The sequence below is a fragment of the Chrysemys picta genome, chromosome 7 (assembly GCF_011386835.1).
Source record: "Chrysemys picta bellii isolate R12L10 chromosome 7, ASM1138683v2, whole genome shotgun sequence".
In the NCBI taxonomy this organism is placed as follows: Eukaryota; Metazoa; Chordata; order Testudines; family Emydidae; genus Chrysemys; species Chrysemys picta.
The window spans coordinates 93,262,547-93,290,421 of NC_088797.1; the positions used below are offsets into that span (position 1 = coordinate 93,262,547).

Below are 27,875 nucleotides of genomic sequence, written 5' to 3' on the forward strand. Positions count from 1 at the left end.
TGAGAGCTGGCTATTCCTTACTCTCAATTTAGGCACTCTGGAATGAAATTCCTTAATTGGACAAGCTCACCTACTGATCTTGACAACTATTTATTCTTCCAAATATCACACTTCTAAGGAGTGTTCCCTTTTTATAATTATAACATACATTTCTTGTTAGTAGATAAATGCCTTTTCTTTGCCTTGGCATTTATCTAAGATAAACATTGAGGCCAAGCTGAGACACTTATTTTTAAAGTGGGAGATATTTATCTTGTGCAGCAGCTATGCCAAATTACTTTATTTCTACTAGGCCTAATGATTAAAGTATAACAGACTGTTATGCACTTTGTTGTAGCAAAGATATTGTTCCACTATTATAAAACTGTATTCTGGTCAATGCAAAGAATGGGCCCTTCAAAAAAACAGAAACAAGCTTGTCTGTAAAACGGCTATGTTTTTAAGCATAAGATGCGCTTTTTTGTATTATTTTAAAAGTAAATAGAAATAAAATTTCCAGACCTGTCAAAAGTTTCAAAATTAACTTGCATTTTAAGGTTTTTTTTAATTCAAATAATCAGTTTTAAAAATACAAAACTTATCAACTGAAACTGCCATTTTCCTGCTAGCAAACAGCAAGTAACAGAAATTAGAGTGGGATGTAACTTATACTGCATTCACATCAATAGGAAAGCACTGGATTTTGAATGCCTGTTTTATGTGACTATGCATATTTTTAAATGTTTTTAGTTAGGTGTAATTTGGTTTATTTTATTGCCAGACAGTGTCCATGGATAAAAATAAACTACAACCCTCCCAAGAAAAATAGTGTACCCTCCATCTCTGTCCTTTCTCTCCATCTCAAACAGACAGACTAGTCCATTCACCCACACAGTCCTTTCTCCTAGAATGTATTGACTTCACATGTATGGGTGAGCAGGTGTGTGTGCGCATGTGTATGTATGCACGCGCACGCACACACACAGTTTTGCCTTTGATGGGTGGCCCACAACAAATACAAATATTGCCATCTAAGGACAATCTCTTTCAGAGAGTGTTGTAGAGACCTATCTGCCTAATTTTGGAGTTGATGTTTGAGTCCCTGCTCCACAGTGGGTTGTGTGATTTATCTAGTAACTTCGGATTTGCTGCCTACCCTGCAGTATAACCTAAGACACAGATAGGAAGCGGTTAATTCAAACAAAGAATACAAGTACAATATTTCCAACTCTGTCGCTGACCTTTTATATGAGTTTCCCTGCTCACCCTTCTTCTGACTTGTCTATTTAGATTGTAAGCTCTTTGAGGCAGAAGTTGTCACTGTGTGTTTGTACAGAGCCTGGCACAATGGGGACCCAATCTTGATTGGGCAGTACTACTGTAATATAAATAAGAGATAACCATAAATATATAGAAGAGAATTTTCAAACTTATTTGCCCAAAGTGAGGCACACAAATCCATTAAAGATTTTAGCCATGACGTATTGAGATATCCTTTGATTTGCTTAATGTACAATTGAATGCTGCACAATAACCTGCAAAACAAAATAGATCTGTAGGATAGCTGTTGAATATAGTGCAGAAAATCTCCAGGTGCCAAAAGCAAACACTTATTGAGGAAGCTGACATTCTAGTTAGATGGAATTTTTTTTCTGTATAAAGAAATTGCTGCAAAATTATATAGCTTTCTTTTTCAGCTCTACAGAAATATCAAGGGTGAAGGTGTTTATCTCACCCATTCCCTGGAGATTTATACAAGACTCGTGCCACCTTGTAACCACTAAAGCAGCAATTGTTGATGCTAGTGGTGTCAGTTACCTAATCCTTTCAATCCATCTGTTTACTGATGACTCTCCTGAAGGTGAAACAGATTTTTAAAGCCACAGTAGCCTATGAAGTTGATATGCTAGTCTTCTCAATGCCTGCTTTCTTGTTCTAAACTAATTGCAATTAAGGCTGCTACAGTGGAATGTAGATAATAGATCTTATTCACCTTGTTGTCTTTCTTGCTATTTTGCGACTTTGGCAAAGCAGCATTTATTTACAGACAAGACATTGTGATCTAGTAACTCTTCAGAGGTCAAGTATATTTGAATAGTCTTGGAACAAAATAGGAAAGCAACAAGACATGGATAAGTAAGGGGAAATTTTCCTGCAAAACAGCAGTAAAATGTCACAGAATTTAGCAACACCAAAGCTTTCCACACTTTTTTCCCCAGCTTCCCCCCCGCTCTTCCTCCAGAAGAGATTCTGGAAGTAAAAAGGAGACATTTGCATCCTGAGCTATATACTTGTGGTTAGTTCAAGGTATTTCAATTGCACTGAAAGACTTTGGGGGAAAATACCAAGATTTCCTGTAATTGGAAATGTCCTGGTAAAGGAAAGTTACTCTACTGTCTGTATTAAATGAGTTGTGGCTAGGTAATCCTTAATTGCTCAATCTCCAAAGTAAAAAATATCCAAGTACATATTTACTAAATGAAAGAAGTTTCTGTACATATGGATTGTGCTGAATGGTTGGTACAGTATAATGCAAAGTAGCATTTTCTTACTGTATTAAAATGAATTAATTCATATTCACAATGTAAAGATCTGTTTCTTAGGTGGAAAATGATTCTGGAAATCCTTGGCCTTGGCTTCCTCCTCCTCTGTGTTGGTCTTTTCTAGCCATACAAGGGAATGAAGAAGGTACTGTCTGCCTGCAGTGAGACAGCAACCAATTCTGACTTTTATGGCTTATTACTTGTAATCATTTACAATCTATCCTTCTGTAGTTAATAAGCTTGTTTATTGTTTTATCTAAACCAGTGTGCTTGAATTGAAGTGTTTGGGAAACTATTTGAGGTAACAGGATTTGTGCATTTCATTTTCTAATAAAATGACAGACTTTATATGAGCTTGTGGAGCTTCTGCTGTCCAGGAGAGGGCTGGGCAGTACAAGACGCACATTTCTGGGGGGAAATCTGGGACTGGGAATTGCTGGTGTTGGGCTGCAGTGTAATTTAAAAGTGGTTGGCCATAGCACTCATATAATAGAGCTTGGAGTCATATACATGCTGAAGGCTGTGTTAGCTGACAAGGAGTGGTTATGCTCACAGCAAAGCAGTGTAAAAGGAATCCCAGGCTGGAGAATTGAGGGGACACAGCTGTTCAACTGTCCAGACTGTACCCTGGGTAATGTCACACTCCCTTTCTGCAGATTAAGCCCATTACTACTTGTCTTACTTTTAGTGGACATGGAAAACAACTGGTCACAGCCCATAAAATATTTAAGGACTATTATAAGTCCCCTTCAGTCTTTTGTTCTCAGGATTAAACATACCCAGTTTTAACCTTTCCTCATAGATCAGATTTTCTAACTCTTAACATTCTTGTCGCTCTCCACTGGACTCTAATTTGTCCACATCTTTCCTAAAGTATAGTGCCCAGAATTGGACACAGTACTCCAGCTAAGGCCTCCCAAGTGCCAAGGACAATTACCTCCCATATGACATTCCTGTTAATACACCCCAGAATATTATTAGCCTTTCTTCTCAACTGCACCACTCTACCCCCCAGATCCTTTTCAGCAATACTACCACTTGCCAATTATTCCCCATTTTGTAGTTGTGCCTTTGATTTTTTCCTTCATAAGTGTAGTACTTTGCACTTGTCTTGATTGAATTTCATCTTGCTGAAACCAAACCAATTCTCCAGTTCATCAAGGTCCTTCTGAATTCTTCTCCTGTTCTCCAAAGTGCTAGCAACTGCTCCAAGCTCAATGTCATCTGCAAATTTTATAAGCGTACTCTTCACTCCATTATCTAAGTTATTAATGAACTTATTGAATAGTAGTGGACCCAAGACTGACATTTGTAGGACCCCACTGGATATTCCCTCCCAGTATGACAATGAACCATTGACAACTACTCTTAGTATAGTCTTTCAACAAGTTGTCCATCCACCCTTATAGTACTTTAATCTAGACCACATTTCCCTAGTTTGCTTATGAGACTATCATGAGGGACTAGATCAGAAGCCTTACTAAAAATCATACAAAAATTATCATAAGTTATGGACTTGTGTACAGGAGGACTCCCCAAGGAGAACAGAGGCAAGAAATGTGTTCAAACATGCCGCAGGAACATGGACTGAAATAATACGGCAAGAGTTTGACTATATAAAAGACCAGTTTGGCTATCTAGAGGAGTTTCTTCCTGAAAGAGGGGGAGAAAACAGATTATTTGGAATCTAAGAAAAAAAAGCTCATCAGCTGGCCATAAAGTGTGCGGGGTTGGGGGGAGGAAGAGAGAGAGAGAGGATGGGAAGGGAAAGGTACGGCCCTGAGAGCAAATTCTCTGCTGGCTTAACTCAATTGAAGTCAGAATTATGCTAGCAGAGAATTTATTCAATAGATTTAAACATGTAAATTACCTTCCTTTAACCTCTTTAATAAGAATGTCTACTTGATCCACTGAGGTTCTGTGCAGTCCTTGCACAAGAAAGAACAGATCAATGTTTTTCTTTATGTCTGAGGCTTTTTTCTGCTTCCTTTCTTACTTAAATAAATAGTAACTATAATTTGTATTTGGCTGTTCATACTGAGGGACCAAGTGCTGATTGTCATTTCTGGAAGATAAGGAAAGTTCTCCTCTTGGATGATGTAAAACAAACAGGTAGACTCCACTGACCCAGCACTGCCAAAGTCACAAAAAAAAGAGGCTCAAGAGTGATTATAATCTGAGCCCTATGAAATGAGAAAGTTGGGGTTCATGCTAGCATAGAGGGAGCCTCGGGACCTCAAGGTTACAGAGGTACAATGAAAAACTGTTTACATATTTTATGGAAACACTGTCTCTTGCTTCAGTTGATTCTTTCTTGTTGTTCTTACAATAATAGTCATCCTTATCCCCAGATCAGAATCCAGACTTCACATATTCCACAAAAATGTATGGTCTTAAATTGTTTAACTGTACCAACTAATACAATAACCAGCACACACCTAGGTTTGCAGAAATAGACATACTCCTATGGAGGTTAAACAAATCCATCCTCTAATTACAATACAACAGTTTTATATTATAAAATAAATTGAAAGTATATTCAGAACTTAGAAGCATCCATTTTTTCAAAGCATGCCAATAGCTTGATTCACTTTTTGAGTGTACTTAAAATCTTGTTTCTTTGTGCTAAAGATTATCAGTAAGTATTGTGACAAAGTTCCTCCTCTACCTTGGTGGGTCCTGCGCTTATTGGCGGATTTGCTCACTTCACAGATTCACCCTGTGGGTCAGGAAACAGTCCAGAGACCTTCCCCTCTGGTAGAAGCTATAGTCCAGGTCAATTCCCCCTGTGTTTGATCAGGAGTTGGGAGGTATGGGGGGGAACCCGGGCCCGCCCTCTACTCCAGGTTCCAGCCCAGGGCCCTGTGGACTGCAGCTGTTTAGAGTGTCTGCTGGTACAGTTACACGACACCTACAACTCCCTGGGCTACTTCCCCATGGCATCCTCCCAACACCTTCTTTGTCCTCACCACCAGACCTTCCTCCTGATGTCTGATAACGCTTGTACTTCTCAGTCCTCCAGCAGTATGCCTACTCACTCTCAGCTTCTTGTGCCTCTTGCTCCCAGTTCCTCTCACACACACTTCCTCTCCTCTGGCTCCCCCTGGCTTGACTGGAGTGAGCCCTTTTATAGCATCAGAGGGGCCTTAATTAGAGTCAGGTGCTTAACTGCCTCACCATAGCAGGTTAATTGGAGTCAGGTGGTCTATTAGCCTGGAGCAGCCCCTGCTCTGGTCACTCAGGGAACAGAAAACTACTTATCCAGTGGCCAGTATATCTCCCTTCTGCTACTCTGCTGTTCCCAACTGGTCTGGGTCTATCACAGTATGCTATATTCTTCCCTGCACACACTTAAAACAAACAAACAAACAAAAAACACTTTGGAAAATACTTTTACAGCAACCAGTATGTTTAGAAATCAACATTACATAATTTTTGAGTCTCCCTGAACTATTTCACAAAGCCAATACTTCCAACACCACCTGTTACCTCCACCAAAGTTTAAATTCTGAAGATGAAAAATGTCCGCATATTTCTAGACTTTGTAGCAGAATTCTAAACTAATGCCCCAATCCATCAATTCTCACACAAGCCAAACTCCAGGATCTGGCTCCATAGTTGTTAAAATGTCCCCATTTCTGTTATCTAATTCGGTACTATTTTCACTTCAGGGAATTCTTCGAAGCAATACAAAAATATCCAAACTGGAAACCTTCCTTTAGGACACATTTAATAAGTGTCATTTCTTATGGGGCCTGTCATTCTCACAGCCACTGATTGATTCCAATTACCATCATTGCACTTCTGCATTATAATTAGTCCTGTTCAATGGCATATGCTGTATATGTCAAACTTCTGCATGAATTCCAGGTCATTCAGAAAGCTTTGGTGAATCCATCTGGGATCTTTGAATATTACCCACTCAATTTTTGTTCCTTCAAGTAATCAAGACAATGGATACATCATAGGATAAACAATACATGGTAGGAAGAGAACTAAATATTCATATTGTACCAATACTATGCAAAGCACACCAAAAAAAGTTTTAAAAAATCAGTTGTGGACATGGCACACGTAAGCATATAGATGATAAAATAAGATGAGACTGGATGACAGGGGATGGATCACTTGATAATTGCCCTGTTCTCTTCATTCCCTCTGAAGTATCTGACACTGCCCACTGTCAAGACAGGATACTGGGCTAGATGGGCCAGTCAGACCCAGTATGGTCGTTCTTACGTTTTTAAAACAAGAATTTAGTTGAGTTATAATTCTATTAAAGAAAAAAACATTTTAAGTAGAAATGTATTGATTTCCCAATTAAAATGAAATGATCCTTGCAATAATATTTGATTATTGATTGATACAGAAGCTTCAGAATGGCAGCAAAAATAATAAAACTCTCACAGCACCTTCCAACACAATTTGTAACTATTCTCAATTTTCTTTATGTGCAAAATCTAAGGATGTTTTATTTTTACTGCACACTGTAAATTAAAAAAAATGGAATTTTTAAATTGTCACATTGGAGTTATTTTCTCTCAACATAGACATTTTTAGCTTTGAGGTTAAACATTTCAACGTTTGGGGAATTCTATTTTCTATAAATTTGCCTGGAGAGAGAATCAAAATCAAATTCCGCAATTTTACCTTCACAGTTCTACATATCTACATCCCTGCCACTCTCTTACTGCTAAAGCCCTACGTTTTGCCACTTCTCCTTCCTTTCACACATATTTTGTATCCTTCTTCCATAACCACTTCTGTGCCTTCTCATATAGATTTCCCAAATACAGCTGGAATGATCTCCTGGGTATCATACGCCATACTACCTCCATCCTTGGCTCCAAATACCTCCTCAAACTCCACCTCTTTCGAATGCCTTGTCAATGGAAACCCATACTCCCATGCCAAACTAACAACAATAAATAAATCTTTATTAAAAAAACATATGGAAATCAAGAAACCTGATGGCCTTATACAGTATACATCTTAAAGCTGAATGAACTATTCATAATTTGTCTGAAGATTTTATTTTAAAAAATATCAGAGTATATCATGGTATGTAACATTGTAATTAATTAATTTAATTTATTAAACAATTTAAAGCAATCTATTTTCATTTTAAAGATTGTGACTAGTTCATTCAGAGCATTCAATACTCTGTAGATTCAACATCTTACCTGAGCTGAGTTGTAACTGGTCAGCTAAGTCACATAGTATTGATTCTCTTGCAAGAACGCTGGTACAAATACTTCCATGTGCACATTCTGTGAAAATGTGCATTAGTATATATTGTTAACCCAAGAAAGCAAATGCAAAAGTGGTGCAAGTATATACCAAGCCAATTCATTTAAAAATTGGAGCAAGTAGTCAGACTTTTTTTGTAGTACTAACCCACCTTTAGTAAGGTGTTCTCTCTCATTTTGTGTCTTATCTATTCCAAATAATAATTTCCTTAGAGTAGGGACAATGTCTTTTCATTATGAAGTGCAATGAACATCTGGTGCTGTATTAGTAAATACTGTTGATAATGCAGTTGTTTTAGCAAGTTAAAGAAGAAAGGCTCCAGTTTGTATGTTAAAGTGATATGTTTTTGAACTTGCATTCTTTAATTACTTTGGTTTTCTAATTTTAAATGTTTAAATATATATAATATACTATATTTGTATTGGACAATTGGCATGACATCTCACTGAAGTCTTTCAGGCATCCAGCCTTATGGAATGCCTTAGCAGATAGAACAGATATACTACATCAACAATGAATTAAAAAAAAAAAAATCTGTCCTGCTTATATGTCCCTCAAAACTCCTTCTTAAAAAATGGTATTAAGGGACTTAAATATATATATTTCCTATTCACGTTCAAATTTAGATTAAGAGAAACGACGTTAGTCAATTCATTTGTAAGTGAATGAATCAGATTCACTGTGAAATCTAAAGGTAACTAATAAGCCCATTTACTATAAAGCCAGGCCTAATAAAAAGGAAATTATTTATTCAATTAAAACACTATTCATTTGGCCTGGTACTATTTGATGAGCTAATTTTAGTTACAAGAAAACCCATTACACCAGCCACAAGTCTGATTTGCTTTATTCAAAGCCTTGTTTAGAAAACTATCCTCAGAATAGGACAATAGCTGAGCTGCCTGAAATGGACATCAAAATCTGCATTGACTTGCATCCCATTCAAAATCAGTTACTTCAGCAGAATAGAAGAGTGAAAAAAATCAGTGCACAATTTTGCTCTATGGATGTAGACACATGCAAAAATGAACTTTTTTTCCTTCTAAAGAACCAGTTTCTTAAACTACATAGTTCATGTTCCAAGATGTACATTCTAAAAGCACAGTTGCCTTTAATAACAAAAAACGGTTACTAACCTGCTCTGTAATTGTTCTTTGAGATGTGGGTGTAGATGAATATTCCACTCAGGTTTGTTCATGCCAAGTGCACTGCTGTCGGAGGATTTTCCCTCCATAGCAGTACTAGTCAGGGCAGTGCACACACCCTACCCCTCTCACGGTTCCTCAAGAGGCTATATAAGGGCAGTGGCACCCTGACCCCACCCTCAGTTGCTTCACCCCAGAGCAGGTGGTTTAAAATTCCAATGGAGAAGGAATGGAGGGAAGACCGTGGAACACAAGTCTTTTTGTCAGCACCAAGGCTATTGATTGTAGCAACCCTAGCCCTGAATCTGTAGACGTTGAGGAGCCTGAACAGCAAGCAGTACCAATACTATGTTCTCCTCTTGAATTAGTGGGGAGGCAGAAGAAGTCCATCACTGCCACATAGGCTTGCAGGGTCATTGGTATGGAAAGAAGTAGCACCACACTATGTATAGGTACAGGAAATGACAGCTGTCTCCCAAACAGTACAGCATTGGAATTTTCTTGCCTTGATACCAGGGAGATGCAAGTTAACGGCACAGCTCTACCCGGGCTGCCTGACTCTTGTGAACATTGTGTGACTGTTTTTGATGAAGAGGACAAATCTCTTGTTGTCTTTGAACATCCCGGATTCATTTTATGGGTCCTATTCCGAGATACTCGAGATGATGTGGATCAACCCGCTTCCCTTTTTCAGGGAAGAATCAGAGCCCAGGAGTCCATCCACTGTCAGCAACAAAGTGGAAGATGGTTGAGGGCAGCCAGTCCCACTGGCTGAAGAAGGTTCCTGTGTTGATGAACACCTCATAGCCTGTTCCAACAGGTGCTGCATCAGGCAAAGGTTTCTTGAAATCTTCATTCTCTTTTTGAAGGTACAGCAGATATTACACTTTCCCTCAAGGCAGTGTTTCCCAAACTTGGGATGCCGCTTGTGTAGGGAAAGCCCCTGGTGGGCCGGGCTGGTTTGTTTACCTACCGCGTCCGCAGGTTCGGCCGATCGCAGCTCCCACTGGCTGTGGTTTGCTGCTCCAGGCCAATGGGAGCTGCCGGAAGCGGCACGGGCCGAGGGACATACTGGCTGCCGCTTCCAACAGTTCCCATTGGCCTGTAGCAGTGAACCGTGGCCAGTGGGAGCTGCGATCGGCCGAACCTGCGGATGCGGCAGGTAAACAAACCAGCCCGGCCCACCAGGGGCTTTCCCTACTCAAGTGGCATCCCAAGTTTGGGAAACACTGCCTTAAGGTGATCTTTGTCGACACATAGCAAGCAGCGAGCGTAGGAGTCACTGTTGGGGATCAAGACCCCACACACAGGCAACATTTGAAACCTGGAGAATGGTGCAAACCATCCAGTGCTGTGCACCACAAATTAGTATCAAAAATAACTAAGAACTACAGTAAACTACAGATACTAACTATTTATAGGGTAAGACTTAATGGCACTAGTGTGTTGCAAAGAAAAACTGTAGAAGGCTCACACATGGGGAGTTCTGACTAAGCCCACTGGCAATAAGATGAACAAAGGGGGGTTGGGGTGGTGCCAACCTCATAAAGCCTCAGGAGGGGCCACAAGGGGGTTTGAGGCATGTCGTACCAACAGGTATTGCTGCAGGAAAGAAGTCTCCAACTCCAGCATACATGGCACAAATACACTGAGTAGAATACACATAGAAGAACCATGGAGTTTGCTAGGACCTCTACAGCTTTTCTTCATCATCCTTTTTAAAAGATCTTGGCCAGTTCATCAGATTAGAGAAAAAAGTGTGTCCTTGAAATAACATACAAGCAACATTATTCCAAGGTTATAGGTAAACAAATTACAGGTTTCAGGGACCAGTGCTGTACATTGTTTCATACGTTTAATTTTGCTCTCAAATACACAATCACAACTCTTAATGATGCCAATGCACATTGTGCTTGTGTATCTGGGGGCAGAACTGAGCCCACTGAATAACAACAAAGGAAACCACTAAAGAACAGCATCTAAAAATATATATATATATAATTGGAATCAGGCAAATTACCTCTCCCTGCACCAGAAAGGGCCACTGCACCCCAACGGGAATTCATTGGGGGTAGACAGCTTTAATCTGTCAGGAGCTCTATAGTAATCTCGCCAGGGGTCTATAGTAGTCCCCTCACTGAAAACTCTACTGAATCAACACACCCTACTGCTGCCATGCCCAGGCCCATTCCAAAATTACCACTGTCCAATTTTGCATTGGTCAAGTGTGATCACTCCTGGTAGCAGGAAGGTTGTGGGGGGTTAGCCAACCATGGTTTTTCCACCATCAGGGATCCCCCCCTAGGCACTGCACCAGCAGAACTAAGATAATAGGTGGCTTGGAAATATAGATTAGATAGATGTTGGCACAGGAAGTATCAGAGGTACAAATAAATCTCAGGATTTCAAATTCTCTATTCTAGTACACAGACCACTACACCATGTCTCTCTCTGTCAATTGGATTTGAATTCAAGAGTCCCAGTGAGCAGTGAATAGTGGAAACAGCAAACTCAGTGGAAGACAGTCTTAGAATACATCATAACTGTCATACCTACATATTACGTAAGAGTGGTCGTGGCCTGCCTATGGCTTGAAGCAGTGAATTCCACACTTCCCTCCACAACCCTGGTGTAGTATCCTTCACAAAACCTATTTGTTCAGGTTATACAGGGGGGCGGGGAGGGGGGTGAATTTTACCCCAAAATACAAAGCCAAAATTGTGCTAATGAATCCTGCTGTTTACAAGCAATGATAACTGGTATGAAAATATATTAGCTTCTTCTGCTAAAATGGACACTTTCAGATTTGATTAAGAATTTTCTTTTCACTTTGTTTCCTTATTGCTTTCACTAGTTATTCCTTTTCTACTGTCCACCTATTTTAATTACACTCATCTACAAATTGTTTAACACAAAGGGAACAAATATGTTTAAAGAACTTCTATGAATGGAATATTAAAAAGCTAAATAATAAAATGTTGAAACAATCCTTTTTCTTTTGCAGCAACAAGATCAACATGCATTACAACATTCTCACAGAACCTGAGCTGTGCAAGATATTTTCCAGGAGCAGCATCTAACTCCAGGTGTGACTGAATGGATATCTTGGGAGAGATTTTTTCCCTAGGTCTGTAGGTTAGGCTGCAAAGAGGGCTTGTTTTGTTATTTTATCCCTTTGTATGTAATTTTCCTTTTCTACATTTTATCACCCTGAGGAATTTATTTGTATTCATATATTTTATACCATCTTTCCGATAATGTAGCCTAAGGCCTAAAGAAAACTACATTCTGTGTGACTTAAAAAAAAAAAAAAAGTCTCACTGTAGCAGAGTAGCTTACAATGCCATATATGTCTAAATCTATGCACTGCTCTTAAAAATATAACAGTAAGTGAGAGATTAACTTTTTTCCTTTCCAAACACCACACTGAATTTCTATTATATCCAAATGTTATTTTGAAAGGTAATATTCCCCACTTAAAGAACTTTCCTTTTTTTTTATTTTTAAAATGAGATCAAAGATTTGAGAGACAGAAACAGTTTAAAATTATAGAGGTGGTTCCAGGCAATGCTATGATAAAGTTATATATAACACTTTTAGGTATTCATAACAAAACCAGGAAAATTTTCTCCAGGCTAAAGTTGCATTATACTGTAATCTCTTAACTTCAGTGAAGTCTGTTTGACTGAGGGTTAGTCTCCTCAGGGAAGCAGTAAAAGTCCTATCACTTATCTAATTTAAAAGTTCTAATTCTGAACAAAGCATTCAGAATACACTATTGGGGACAACTCTGTATTGGCAGGGGGACAGATAGGATGATCTTTTTTGTTTCTGAGCCCAATCCTGCAAGTGTTACTTATCTGAGTAGTCCCACTGAAGTGTTGTGTTGATAAGCGGGTCTCTTGGGCCACACCAGGGATAAGATGTTAATAAAACCCTTGTTCACTGTTATAACATTAAACAGTTAAGTGTGGTCCAGAGTTGTGTATCAAGCTATCGCTGGCTTATTCCCATTGGAACAAGCCTGATTAAATATCTTTTTAGCCTTTTACTAAAGTCACAAAAAATAGAAAACAGTTAAAGCATTAAGTAAGACTTTCATTTTAATTATATCCGTTATTCCTTTTTTCTTTAGCTGTATAGTCTCGCACAGGAAAAACCTCTGTTTGATAACCTTTTAGATGGAGCTAAAATAGTATTAACTGTTTTTTGTTGTTGAAAGGAGAAAAGATTAATTTAGATAGTCGAACTATTGTTCAAGGTCAATTCTGTTTCCTTCAATGGGAAAAAAAAAAGACACAAACAAAAGGGGAGAGAAAAGAATAGCAAAGATAGAAAATGCTGTGACGTTGTGCAGTCTATATGTTTTTAGAAAAATATGGGAAAAAGTGAATATAACGTAACTGGGATATGCTTCATGCAAAAGGTCTCTTGTAAGGTATCATTACAAAGCTTATAATCTACTGAGTGTGATCATCCGATTTGTATAAATGTACCACTCTTGTATCTAAAACTAGAAATATAAAATAGAACTCTGAGGGCCTATTGTAATTCTGTAAAGTGTGGGCCATTAATGATGGTTTGGAATCTTGATGACTCCCATTGTCTGCAGAGTCTTCCTATATATGTGTGTGTGATGACAAGTGAGTAATGAAGTCTTGCAGTGACATGTGATCATGTCACCTGAACTGGAATCCATCTTTAACCTGGTGCTTTTCCAGTGAGGGGGTGGTGGAAACCCAGAGGGACAAAGGGTTCCTGCCTTATGCAAAAGATATATAAAGGGGTGGAAGAGAAAAAAGGGGAGAGAGAAGCCATCATGAGGAATCCCCTAGCTATCACCTGAGCTGGAACAAGAGCTGTACCAGGGAAAAGAATTGTGCCCAGGCCTGGAAGGTGTCCAGTCTGAGAAAAAAACTTACCGAAGCATCTCTGAGGGTGAGATTATCTGTATTCAGTTTGATTAGGCATAGATTTGCGCATTTTATTTTATTTTGCTTGGTGACTTACTTTGTTCTGTCTGTTACTACTTGGAACCACTTAAATCCTATTTTCTGTATTTAATAAAACCACTTTTTATTTAGTAATTTATTCAGAGTATGTATTAATACCTGGGGGAGCAAACAGCTGTGCATATCTCTCTATCAGTGTTATAGAGGGCGAACAATTTATGAGTTTGCCCTGCATAAGCTTTATGCAGGGTAAAACGGATTTATTTGGGTTAAGACCCCATTGGGAGTTGGGCATCTGAGTGCTAAAGACAAGCACACTTCTGTGAGCTGTTTTCAGGTAAACTTGCAGCTTTGGGGCAAGTGATTCAGCCCCTGGGTCCATGTTGGAGCAGACAGGAGTGTCTGGCTCAGCAAGACAGGGTGCTGGAGTCCTGAGCTGGCAGGGAAAACAGGAGCAGAGGTAGTCTTGGCACATCAGGTGGCAGCTCCCAAGAGGGTTTCTGTGATCCAACCCGTCACAAATGCAATTTCTATCTCTACTGCTGACTCTCACTTGCCATCTCACTTCTGGAGAAACAGACCAGTACAGTCTGATCAGCCACTCCAAGACTTAATAAAAGGCTGACAGGTGCTGGCAGAAGTAAAGGCTTTGCTTACTTGCCTTTCTGGACTGGTCACAGAGCCGCAGCAGCACTGCAAAGGTGGGGTTGTCTCTGCTGGCTATGCCAGACTCTTAGTAGACAGAGGCAGAAAGAGCAAGGTAGGAAGGAAGATGGGGAAGAGCACAGTGACACATGAGGGAGAGGCTGACAGCAAGAACTTCAGGCTCACATCTCAGGTTTTGTTCAGTATTTAGCTGAAGCTGCTGATGTCATCAGATTTCCTCTTGATGGCCTGGTCCGATTAACTGACTTTCAGCCTCAAGAAAACAAAACAGTTCATGGTGGCTCTTAGGAGAAGGTGGGGTTAGCAGACATGATAGTGAAGCTCACTCCTTGCAGTCCACCCATCCCACTATTCTTGTCAGTGCTCCGCACATAAAGGAATATCCAACCTCATCCCATTAAAATCAACCACACCACATTTCAGTGATTTTAAACAATAAGCTTTCCCTCTCTTTTCTGGGATCTTTCAGCTTGTGGTTATGCCAACCCCTGATTGTACCTGAAGTTCTTTTTACATAAGCGATCCAGTTTGTAACTGGATACTTGTCTGCAACTCTTGCTTACTTTTCTAAACACTTGTGAAACAAGCTGAGCTGGACTTTTGTTACCTTGGACAACTTAAAGCCCAGACCTCTGCACAACAGAATTCAACAGTACAACTTGAATAAGAAAGGATTAGTCAAGAAATATAGATTTTTCAGGATCAGGCTTAGATTCAGCCATTCTTCCAGAATATTCATATATATTTTTAAGTTACAGTAGAATTCCTGTAACAGATTATCATCTCTCAAGACCTGCAAAATGCTAGGGCCTCTAATGAAATAATAAAAGTAGTTGCTTCACGTACATGTCAGCTGCTTTTCAAAGGTGAGGACACTCATCACCTAGCAAGACCATGCTCTCTGCATTAGCAAAAGGGACTCTTTTTGCAGGAAGTGAGTCAAAAGTAGTTATGCTTCTGTATTTATTATTGAAATAAAACTGCAAATGAGTGATTTAACATTTAGATGTAGCAGCTGCATGCACACAGCAGTTAGTTTGCATCAAAAATTTCATAAGGGCTTTTTAGCATGCTGTGTTACTTTCTATGAAATGATCTATGGAATAAAGGCTCCTTAAAATATATTGACATAATAAAGCCTAATGATTCTAATGTAGCCATTGTGATCTTTTGTATTAATCAGCCATGGACTAAGTATTTAGGTATGCCCTGTCACAACACACTGAAGCCAGATGGTATCATATCAGTAATCCATGGGATGACTAACATGGAGATTTTCTTTTTAATCTATATCTTTAAAACAAATATACTCTTCCTGTATATGTTGTGGTGGCTAACCTAGACAGACAAAGAAGATATTCTTTGGTTATCTATCTTGTTGACTATTAACCACCTGTAACTGTTTCCTGCATATTGTAGTTACCTTGGAGCATAATGAGGGTTGGCCTATTGTGACACACCCCAAAGCACCTTGGACAGAGTCTCAGATGTAAAGATCATAAAATATTTAACAAAGCCTTTACAACCTCAAAAGATGCTGCAGGAATTATATTGAAAATGGAGTTCCATATACATTTATAGTAATCTTTACACAATTCTGATTTTAATAAAGATTTAAAGCCAAATGGAAATAGCAAACACACCAAATCATTCAAGACAGTTTAATAACTTTAACATGACAAAAAAAAATAATCAAGAAAATACTGTTTTAGGGCAGCCACTCCACCTCTATCAGCAAGTGATCCAGAGTCCAAGAAATATTATGCATAACACAATGAAAGCCTTAGATCTGAATTCCCTTCCTTTCATTAAAGATTTAAGATTAGCATAATTCAAGTTTTGCTTTATATATGTATTAATACACTGTACTAAGTCTTCATCAAGGGTATAAAACACACAAGCCATGGCACCAGAATTATTACTTTATTTCCAGCCTCTTGGCTGTTCTCATGAGTAGATATACAGGTAGAGCTGAATTACATAGGTTTCATACAAGAAGGCTGAATGCTATTTTCCAATGGTGCAGTGAATTAGACATGATCTCATATTAACGCATCCTCTATGTACCTCAGCTATGGGGAATGGGTTCTTTCTACCTTAACAGAAGATGCAAAAAATATCATTGGACTAGATGCTGATGTAAATGCATAAGGAAGTCAAAAATGTCCTTAAGAAGGCTTCTGAGGCCTTGGATCCAGGCACATAGGAATAAGCGATGTTATTCACCTGCTTACTCCTTATCAGAGCAAGTGGGATGGAGGGGAGCAGGGAATGGACAAAATCTTGGCTACATCCCCACTCCCTGCCTATAGTATCCAAGCCAGCATGAGCAGTCGTAATTTATGGCTAGTAATAAAGGCCAGTGGGTAACTAGCTTCTGGGAGCAAGAGGAATTTGACTCAGTGGTGTGTTTCTCTGAGTCACAATATTTCCTGGGACTACCCCTAGAGTGGTGCAATTTATGCACCACTACTGCATGCTCAGGGCTGTACCTAAAGTCAGATTCTAGACCTTAAATTATATTTATTTGATTAAATATTGCAAGAAAAATTATTAGACATTTGTTTATTCCAAATGTTATTGATATGGAGTTATGGGGAATTCATCAACAATGATCCCTGAGATCATGTTTGAAGAGCCAAATCCTAGCATTATACTGGATGCATCACACGGGTGTATGTTGAAATCTAGCAGTATTGAAAAGCAATAAGTTGTACATTGTTCTCTTTACACATTCTTTTCCTATAGTTTGACATATTAGACAATATAAAAATTAAGACTTGGTATGGTTTATTGATTCTGGAAAGCTGAACTTTGTCTGCTTGTCAGAAGAACAAGTAGTTGCACAAAGAATAAAAATGGAATTTTAACTAAAACCAAAATACACCCCAAAATTGTGTGTTAAACATTAAGTCCCACTGCCATCTTGTGGCAAACACTATAACTCTTCTTTCTGAACTTAAAAGCAAAAACACCTTTGAATGGTTTGGTATAAACTTCTTGCACCAAAATTACAATGGACAGATCATTTCTATTTTGCTACTTTGTTGTGGTAACAGTAAAATAAGGTTTTTGAAAATCACAATAAGCACTTATCTGCATCTTTAGGCACCAAAACACGTTTAAAATTTGGCAGTGCTTTGTACATGAGAAGTGCTCAGTGCCCAAGAGTTTTGGTTAACAACCAGGAATACTATCCTATCTCTCTCAGACATTACTGACATGCCCATAGTACCTAGTTACTAGATATATAGCTGTTACTAAGCTACAGAAGAAATAATTTAGGGGATTTTTTTCCATTTTAGGTTCAGATAAACAGCAAATAGATGACAGATCTTTTAGACTTCATCTAGTAGTTTGTATCTATATATGTAAGTATTTAAACACACCCATGGTATGTGAATATTATAACAAATCACAAATATAGAAGATTACATGCTATTACCGTTGGAGTGGTGTTAATGATTTTTTCCTACCACACCATTTTTTTCCCCCAGTCGACAAAATGCTAGGTATATTTCAAACTCAAAAGGCAGCATGACCCCTTCCTCAAAAGTTTTCTGTGAGATTTATAAACAAGCACATTTATTTCTTCAGCATAATTACTTACACACACAACCCTTCCAAAATTAGAAAGAATTGCTGTTTTTAGAAGACCACACACACACACGCACAGAAAGCTACCTGCCATCATGGATAGGATGACTATCTGTAAAGTTTGTAAGGTTTTTGTTTATACCAGAATATTTACAAATCTATAGAAGTGTACACAAGAATGCTTTTCTTTTCTCATTATAACTAAATTATATTATTCAATAAAGATATTAGTTTGGAGTGATATAGTTTAAGAGTCTTTTCAGGATGTTTGCATGTAACACTAATTCTGTTATGTGAGACAAATTACTCCTTAATAGTGACCTTAAAAAAAACAAAAAACAGTCATTGTCTTATAGGTGCAAATCTTTAATGCACAATATGATTAAGGCAAAAAAGAAAAGTACTTGCATATAAAAAAGGGAAAATATTCATGTATTTCTATTTTAATACAAATTTCTTCAGATCATAGTGAATCTTTAAAATGTTGACCCATTAAATTGTGAATGAAATAGAACAAAATATTAAAATAATATTAACGTTCTGCTAAATACATTTTATATCTACAATCTACTCTGTTTTATGCTCTCAGTAAGATAATTGTTTTTCAAAATTTCTATCATGTTTATTTAATGTTGTTTAGTAGGAGGATTTCAGATTCATTTGTATATATTACAATAATATTTGCTATAAAAATATACAGTAATTAATTATCAATGTTCTTTTGGCAAGCAAAGGGATATAAAGCCCACTGGCATCTATAGGAAGGCTCCCATTGACATCAGTGGATCAGGCCCTAATGGGTTAAATTAAGAACAACTCAAAACTTAAGGATAGACTGATGTCAATATTGGTCTAAATTAGGGTTGTCAAGCGATTAAAAAAAATAATCAGGATTAAACACATGATTAATCGCACTGTTAAACAATAATAGAATACCATTTATTTGAATATTTTGGGATGTTTTCTACATTTTCAAATATTTATTTCAATTACAACACAGAATACAAAGTGTACAGTGCTCATTTTATATTTATTTTTGATTACAAGTATTTGCACTGTAGAAAAACAAAAGAATAGTATTTTTCAATTCACCTAATACAAGTACTGTAGTGCAATCTGTTTATCATGAAAGCGGAATTTACAAATGTACTGTTGTAATTGAAATCAATATATTTGAAAATTTAGAAAAACATCCAAAATATTTAATACATTTCAATTGGTATTCTATTGTTTAACAGTGCAGTTAAAACTGCGATTAATCGCAAATAATTTTTTTAAGTTAATCCCGTGAGTTAACTGCAATTAATCAACAGCCCCAGTCTAAATATTTTATTGGCTTCTATTATACGGAAGTTGTCTCCAGATTTAGAAATGATCCTCATCCTGTACTCGCCAAATCAATTTCAGCTCTGTATGTATGTATGTATGTATGTATGTATCATATCCTGGAGTCCCAAGGTGATTAATGGAGATACTGAACTATTGGCGATTTTAGGTGAGAAGTCAGAGAATCATGGAGATACCTAGTGAAAAATGGGACCACGTCTACCTGGCAATTACTATCTAGAAACTCTAACTTTTAACCCTAGTAAAATATTGGAACAAAAATGCATGCAATTATTAAACATGTAGGAACATAATTACTAAGTATTGTGTTTATAAGCATAATTCCACACAAACAAGATCTCATTTTTGGTAAACTGCAGGGTTTAGGCTTAATGGACAAATAAAACACAGTAGTCAGAAACTTGCAATGTACCTAGACTTCAACAAAACATTTTAACATTTTGATACACTGTATATTTGAAAGATTGGATTTGAAAACCCATGAACAAAAATATTGTTAGGAATGATACACTAATGTTCAATGTATTAATTTGGGGGTAAATGGAGAAGGTTGGTCAGTGAATGCTGCAAGGATCATTATTGAGCCCAGTTTTGTTTAACTTAATTAATTATATTAATTAAACTCTCAGATACTAAATTGAAAAGTGTTGCAACCACCAGTAGGACACAGTAAGGGCATAGGAATCATACAATTATTAAACAATGGAAAAATTCTGCAGAATATATTACAAAGTTAGAAATATGTTCAAGAAATAGGTGTCTGATCCTGTGAGATATTGAGCACCTGCAACTCCTACAGGAGACAGAAGCATCTCCCAGGAACAAAACCAAAATGAGATTCACTTTGGAAACATATAAACAAATACATGTGATAAAAACAGTCTGAAACAAATAATTAATGTGAGGGAGATATTTGGAAAGTAGAAATGCTGAAAGAGACCGGGGTGATAAAGGATGTGAACTTGGAGAATGATGCAACAATATAAAAAGTAATTGCGATTTTTGGAATGCACATGCAGAGGCATCATTGAACAAGAAAAGCATCTCTCCCCTATGGCCTGGAAGAATGCACCTAGAACCTGTATCCCTTTTTGAGCACCTCAGTGGCAGAAAGATGTCAACAAACTGGAGAGAATTTTAAGAGGAGAAACAAAAATTATTAAGGATGTGAAAGTATTAACTCATTAACTGGCATTTTGCTGGTGGAAGAGAAAGAAGTTTCCCCACTGCAATACTGCCTAAAGGCCTCAATCAGATTGGGCCCAATTGTGCTAGGCACTGTGTAAACACAACAACAAATGACAATCCCTGTCCCAAATTGCTCACAGTCTAAAAGACAAAAAAGTAAAAGATGGATGGAACAAAAATCGGGGACAAAGCAACAAATATAATAGGATGTGTGACCCCCCTAGCCAGTCCCTAGTAGTGATCACAGCTTGTCACCTCTCTGGCTGTTATCAGGTTGTAGTTTTCATATGTATTACAAGACCAGAGAGAAGGTTACAGTAGTTAAGGCATGAGATGATCAGAGCTTGGACAAGAGTTTTGGCAACATGGGGAGACAGTGGAAGTTGAATCTTGGAATTACTTGGAGTATTACACAGGAAGAAGTGACAAGATTTCAATATGGTCTGGATGCATGGGTCAAAGGAGAAGGCCAAGCCAAAGATGACAGGTCTGAGGCACAGGGAGAATGGTGTTGTTCACCATTACAGGGAAAAGCACAGGGGAGGAGAGGGATGTAGGGGGAAAGATCAGGAGCTTGGTTTTGGCCATGTTAAGTTATATTTTATAACAGTGTGTCCAATGCAGAGCAGTTTTCTGAAGTGACAACCAAAATAGCCTATGATCCAAGCTGATTTCTTTATGGATAATTTGCCCAAAATAAAAAAATTTCAGGTCTCCGATTTTTGCAGCTCACATATTGCAGATGCCTGGCTATAGCTTCTATTGAAGAAAACATATTTAGTTTCAGAAACAGCACTTGTGAAAGAGAGAAGATGAGTTTGTTTTAATTTGAAGAAAATGGTTCATTTCCAATGCCGATCTTAGCTTTTATTTTTAATTGTTTTAATGGACAGCTGTCTCATCCATGGAATATCAGATCGGGGGCAATTCATAGTATAGATTCAGATAATGCTGGACATTTCAGTAGTCTGTTTGATCGATACTATGAATTTTGAAGTGTCCACAGTCCTCAGTAGGATTTTTATATTTTCTCAGAGTTATTATTTGCTTGACATATGCTAAGAGCCCAGATCTCTTTTTCTCCCTGTTCTCACTGATGACATATGCATTTTGCAAAGATTATTTATGGAGGTCTTAATTTTATACACTCCACTAATGCAAGTAAATCTGAATAATGTATCACAAGGCATTTGAGTAGTGATTATAGTTTGTAGTTAGAGAAGTTTGTTTGAATTTTGTAGCAATAATATTTCAAAATCTATGTTTCTATAATTGTGTTAAAATATTATGAACACAATTTCAGTAATGATAATATTCACATACATCGTTTTTATTGTGTAATGTTCAGGTTCTAAATAGGAACAAAACATTCATAGTACATTTATTCTGCTGTTGATGAGAAATCTCCAAGTGGTCCAGCAATTAAAAAGAAGACCTTAAAGAGGATACTATAACTTTAACAGCTGTCACTGGGCACATTGCTTGAGGCTATGTTATTGTAGGCTCAGTCATTCTATAAAGCTCTTTCTTTCAGCTCCAATAAACCTATCAAGATTACTTCAACTTTTAGCAAGGGAACCCGGAACAGACGCAACATTTAAAAAGTAAAGCAGTTAAAGTGGAATGTCAGAAATTTGAAGGGCACACCCTTATTTCTGAATTAAATATTGGATCTGAATAAGCCAATCAGCCATACTTTTCTGACAAAGAAAGAAGGTATTGTTTGATATTCCTATTAACCACATACTGCTCCTTTAAATGTTCTGGTGCACCCCCCCACACCCCAAATTCCAACCACTGCTATGTTCATATAGTATACTTGTCATAACTCTTTATAGTGAGTCAGCCGGCTGAAAATAAACTTTATGGGTTCCATTCTAAAGCATGGGCCCAAATACTGAGTGGAAAAAAGTTTACCCTCTGTCCTAGTGTAAACCAGAAAGAGGAGGAAGTGGGGACATACTTGCAAAGTATATTGCAAGAAAAATATGTGCTTTGACACATCTAATAGAATGAATAATCTGTCTGTAGCTAGAGGATCCCTCCACATAGGAGCTTTTCTCGACTTTGGACACAGCAGGAGGGGGGTGGTGGCTGCCACTTCCATACCAGAACTCTTTTTAAAGGCTTTTCCAGTGGGAATGTCACACACTTGACAATTATCACTTGGAATGCCATACTGCAAGCCCAAATGAATTTTAATTGGAGACCCACAGTGCCCTCATTCAAGCCCTGGTGGAACCCCCTCCAGCCTGAAAAGCAGGACTGTCAGACTGAGAGGAATTTAAAAATAAACCCAATCGTCAAGTAGCAATTAAAAAGCCGTGGTGAAATGTAGCAAAGGAACCATTGAATGGGGAAAAAAAATCAGGCTTACACCCAAATCAATCTTTGGGGAACTGAGTTTCTTAAAGAGGCAGACAGGCAGAAGTCTGGATCTGCTAGAAAGGAGGGGAGTAAGTCACCCAAACCAGCTGGGAAATAGTCAAGGGAATCACATCAAACAAACACACACAGAGGCAGCAGTTGACGCTGTGACGAAGCCAACTTTTAATCACACCCTTCTGGCTCTTTCAAATGGGCTGTGTCTGTAGCCCAGGCTCACAGACGTTTCTCACACAGGCCCGCTGGGGAACTGGGCTGATCTCACACTAACAATTCTCCACTGTTCCCAGGCCACCTCCGCGCGAGCTGCGCTCCGGACTCAGCGCCGCGCTTCTCCCGGGGAGGCGGGGAGCGCGGCGCGCAGACAGGGGACTCGTGGGGGACGGGGAAGGAGAACCGACCCTCTAGGGCAGCCGGGGGCCCTATAACGCCTCTGCCCCTGCGGTTGTAGGAGGGGAAGGCTCAAAGTTTCCAGCCCCGGACGGAGGAGAGGAGCGGATATTTCTGCCAGCTTGGCCGCTGCCCTCTCCCCTCAGCTTCCATCGCCATGGAGACCACAGGGCAGGGCCCCACTTCGCCAGCACCCTCCGGGGCCCAGTGCAGAGGCGGGCCCCGGGCAGGCTCTGGGGAGGGGGGGTGACCCTTGATGCAGCCGAGGCGCACCGCCAAGCAACTTGTCACGAGCCTATTGAACCCTCCCCCGCCGGTTCCCGGCAGCGTGACTGCACCGCTGCTCCCCCACCCGCTCCCCCCGGGACACTGGGGGGGGGGGGGGCGCTCGGGTTAATGGGATATTCAATATCCTGCAGTGTGCATTGCGCGCTCTGCACTTCCCGCGCCTAAAAGCCCCTAATGCGCTCTGGACTTCCGCTGGCTGCTGCCACAGGGGCTTTCATGCTGGAGCCGATCGATGGGGCTTCTCCGGTGTCCGGGAGTCTTGCAGCAGCAGCCGCCAGGCAGGAGGGGGCCGGGAGCCGGGTTTTGCCTCTCAGCTGCTCCCTCCCCCTCCACTTTCGGCTATCACTGTCTCCAGTCCTGACCCCCCTCCCCCGCCTCCGCGCACACCCGACCCCCATTTGGTTGAGGGAACAAGTTGTGGGGTCCGTCCAGCCCAGCTCGGGCAGCGGGGCCAAGGGTGGTTACTGAGCATGCGCACAGCGCTCAGGCCGGCTCAACAACAGCCGGGAGCACACGCTGATGGGGAGCGGGCTGTGACCCTGCCCGTCCCGGGACGAGCTGACCTGGGGCGGCCCGCAGCAGGAAGGCTGGAGAGGAGGGAGAGGGCGCAGAGAAGGCTGCTCGCCCGAGCCTGGGAGCTGGGGAGGGTTGGAGTCAGCCCATGATTTATGCAAGAGCCCAAAGAGAAACTTTGTGAGGCTTCCCTGCTCCGGCTGCCCCGCTCGGGGGTGTGCCCCTTCCTCGGCCTGACAGCAGCACGGGATGGGCAGAAACAGCTACCATTTACCACCTGGTCCCCTTAACCGGAGGTGCCCAGAGCTCCGAAGAGACAGGATCTGTGCCCCCCTCCCGCCCGCAACCATCCCCCGGGGGCTGCAGGCGTCTAACGCAAGGCTGGCAACGACCTGGGGTCGAGGGGGTGTGCCCATGTCCCAAGCGGCTGGTCCTACCTTTCCGATTTGGTGAATTTCCTAAATGCCTGTCTGAGGTCGTGGAAAGACCTGTAGGTCTGGGGTTCCGCGGAGATGCCCTGTGCCCGGGTGGTGCGGGGTCCGATATGGGTGGTAGGTACTGGCAGCACTGATTGGCATTTGTGCAGTTTTCTTTTCAGTTCCTGGATCTCCTCTTCCTTCTCTGACAATCGCTTCTCCAACTCTTTAATTCTCTCTTCCTTCAGCTGCAAAATCTTGGCAAAGTCCCCTTCCAGCTCGCTCATTTTCCAACCTTTGCTAACTTTGTTAGCCTGCAGCAGCAGCAGAGAAGGCGAGCGCTGAGTGAATGAAGCTTCTAAATAAGTGAGCAGGGAGATCTGCTGCCACTAATGGGTGGTGAACAGCTTTCTTCGATCCACTTACTGCTGAATGGGCTGTAAACGGAGGCAGAGAAATCTGAAATCAGTGGAGAGGAGATGCTGAGTGCTAATCTGAACCCTCTGCTGGGAATAGGTGATTATCTTTCATTGAGAAACCAATTAGAGCTGTTCTTCCTCCCTTGATATCCGCCAGATTCACTCTAGGAGAGAGAGGGGGAAAGCACAAACAGTACACTGAGCTCCTAAACTGCGTTTGATCAGAACCGCAGCTCTCCCTCCATCATACAATAATCACTGTCCGACACTAAGTGGTACAAAAGAAGTGGGTGGGGGGCTTTGTGCCACTCTGAAAGACTTGATCCTTGAAATAGCAACAATTACCATGTGATCTAGAGGGTGACGCAGCTCCCTGTAACTGGATCCTAAGACTTTGGATTAAAAAAAAAAAGAGCACTTCATAAATATTAAAGCGTCTTCAGCTAATAACCTACATGAATCCATTCTCTCTCTCTCTCCACCCCCCACCCTCTCATCTCTTGCCACTGCTCATCTGGGTTGCATGACAAGGCGTCTGTGGTCCAGTTTGTTGTATAAGAGTGTGGATAAGATAACTTGTAATTAGATTTCGACACAAGAATCAGGACTTTTCGCACAATAAAGCTTCAATATTTTTACTAAATCGTTAAGTGGGGCTACGTCAATACTGTTTTATGTTCGTGAACTGAAAGGTGACTGAAACTCTGAGTAGCTGTTGATGGCAAAGGACACCTAACAATCTATGGGCTTGGTTGTGTTGTCTGTCGTTTGAGTCTTGAAGCACATAGAAGCTTAGAGTGCAGAATTATTCTTCTGTTTTAAATCTGATGACCCTCTAGACCCTCCACCACTCATACTCTACCAATTTATATGAAGAGCATTGATATGGCACCATTTCCACTGTACTTTAAAAAACGCATTTGTTTGATAGTAGATACTAGTTATCTCCTGGAAAAGAGGACATATGGGGCATCAGAATTGCTATTCTGAATCTTCAAAAAACACCTTACAAAATCCAATTGCTGGTTGCTTAAAGCAGCTTAGTTTTACATTATCATAACCCCACTAATGTAATTATATGGAAGGAATGTAGTTTTAAAACCAAGCACCTTATGCACCCATGACACTAAATAAATTGTAGCAACTTTTATTCTAAAAAATGCCTCTGCTGATACTACAGTTTACTATTAGCACAGCCTCTTATCAAATTACACTTTTGCATCCTATCTGAAGTGCATGTTCAGTATTTCTTTATTATAGTACTAAATGTTCAACAATTCACACTCTCACTTATAAATTATAAGGCTCTAACACCAGAGTACACTTCCAAGTACTTGCTTGTTACTCTTGTTGTAACAATGCCTCTTTATAATATTAAAAAATAATTCATATTCACCAAATGGTGGTAGAAAGAGCTTTCACTGCCTCTGAAAGTTAGAATTTTCATCCAATAAAAATCTAAAATTTGTAGCAAGTTGATTGAAAAACAAAATAAAACGTGTCATACAAGTTAATAAGCCTCTACATGGTGCAGTTTTCCGGATGTGGTCCTTGGTGATTCACAGCACATGGAAATGCATTCCAAGTTCTTCCCTACTCTTCTTATTACTCCTTCGTATGCCCTAGGCCAGATCTGGTTCTGACATTATTAGGGGCCAGTGGGATTTCCTAAGATTTACACTAGGGTAAATGAGATCAGAATCTGATCTATTACCGGTACAATAGGTGAGGCCAATGGAACATTTCTATATGATACCAAACAGCGATGCCTGGTATCAGGGTGAAATCCTGGCCCCACTGAAGTCAAATGAGACTTTTGCCCTGGACCTAAACTGGGCCAGGATATCACCCTTATGATACTTATAAGGAATAGACTACCACACATGATTTTTATAGAAGCTTAAAAAAAAAAAAAAAAAAAAAGACACCATTCAACTTGACTATCACATTTCTATCTGAAAATTGTGTTACAGTAAGCCCCTCAGACTCACTATCCCCATGGCTTAAAGCGATAAAAGGAAAAATATATTTCTCTCTTTTTAGTTTCTTATCTTTGTGCATTTGACAGCAGTATGGGCATTGTCAGGTTCACAGTTTCCTGAAGGGTGCTTCAAGCTGGAAGGTCCTTTCCTAGTAACAATAACAGTAAGTATGAAACTCAAAGTCAAAAGACTGCAAGCTACGGGCATCTGTGTGCATGAAAAGAAAGGAGAAAGAGTGGGTCTGAGCATGTCTGATGTCATGCTCTCAGGTCCCTGCAAAAGATCCTTCTAAATGTGAACACAGGAGGGGGGAAAGGGGGGGAGGAAGTATTTCCTTTTCTTGAAAGAACACTTTCAAAAAGGAAGCTATATCATTTTTTAAGTCAAGTTGCAACCTCCATTTAACTATCCTAAGTGATTTTTAAAAAAAATTCTCTTGGGAAATTACTTCTGCTGTCTTGCCCCAATGAAGTCTCGCTAATGAAATAAAAGTATTTAAACGGTTTGAAAAATCCTCAGCTACAGAATTTGTGGACACCACCTTTATTTATTTAAAAAGCAGTCATATGGAGGAAATACGTTTAATAAGGGAGTTCTTCAAAGAGTCTTATTTCAACACGTGTGAATTAGAAATGTGAAAAAAACGTAAATCAGTGGCAGATAGCTGAAACTTCGTTTTGTTGCACACTTCTCATTAAAAGGAAAACATTGCCATCTTGTGTGCAAAAATGACATTGTAGCATAAAGGCAACACTTTTTTAAGTCTATAAATCACATCATTCAAGACTGAAACAACAAAGCAGATGCAAAGTTCC

The 27,875-nt window shown here is 39.7% G+C and overlaps 1 protein-coding gene across 1 annotated transcript in view; it reads right to left on the reverse strand.

Moving 5' to 3' along the window:
• The window catches only part of PRKG1 (protein kinase cGMP-dependent 1), an 887,331-nt gene extending 861,943 nt beyond the window's left edge, over positions 1 to 25,388 (reverse strand). Inside the window, exon 1 of the mRNA XM_005292477.5 lies at positions 24,681 to 25,388. Coding sequence (XP_005292534.2) covers positions 24,681 to 24,946 — 266 coding nt within the window. The 5' untranslated portion in view covers positions 24,947 to 25,388. The remainder of the gene's footprint in view (positions 1 to 24,680) is intronic.
• Between the last annotated feature and the right edge of the window lie 2,487 nt (positions 25,389 to 27,875).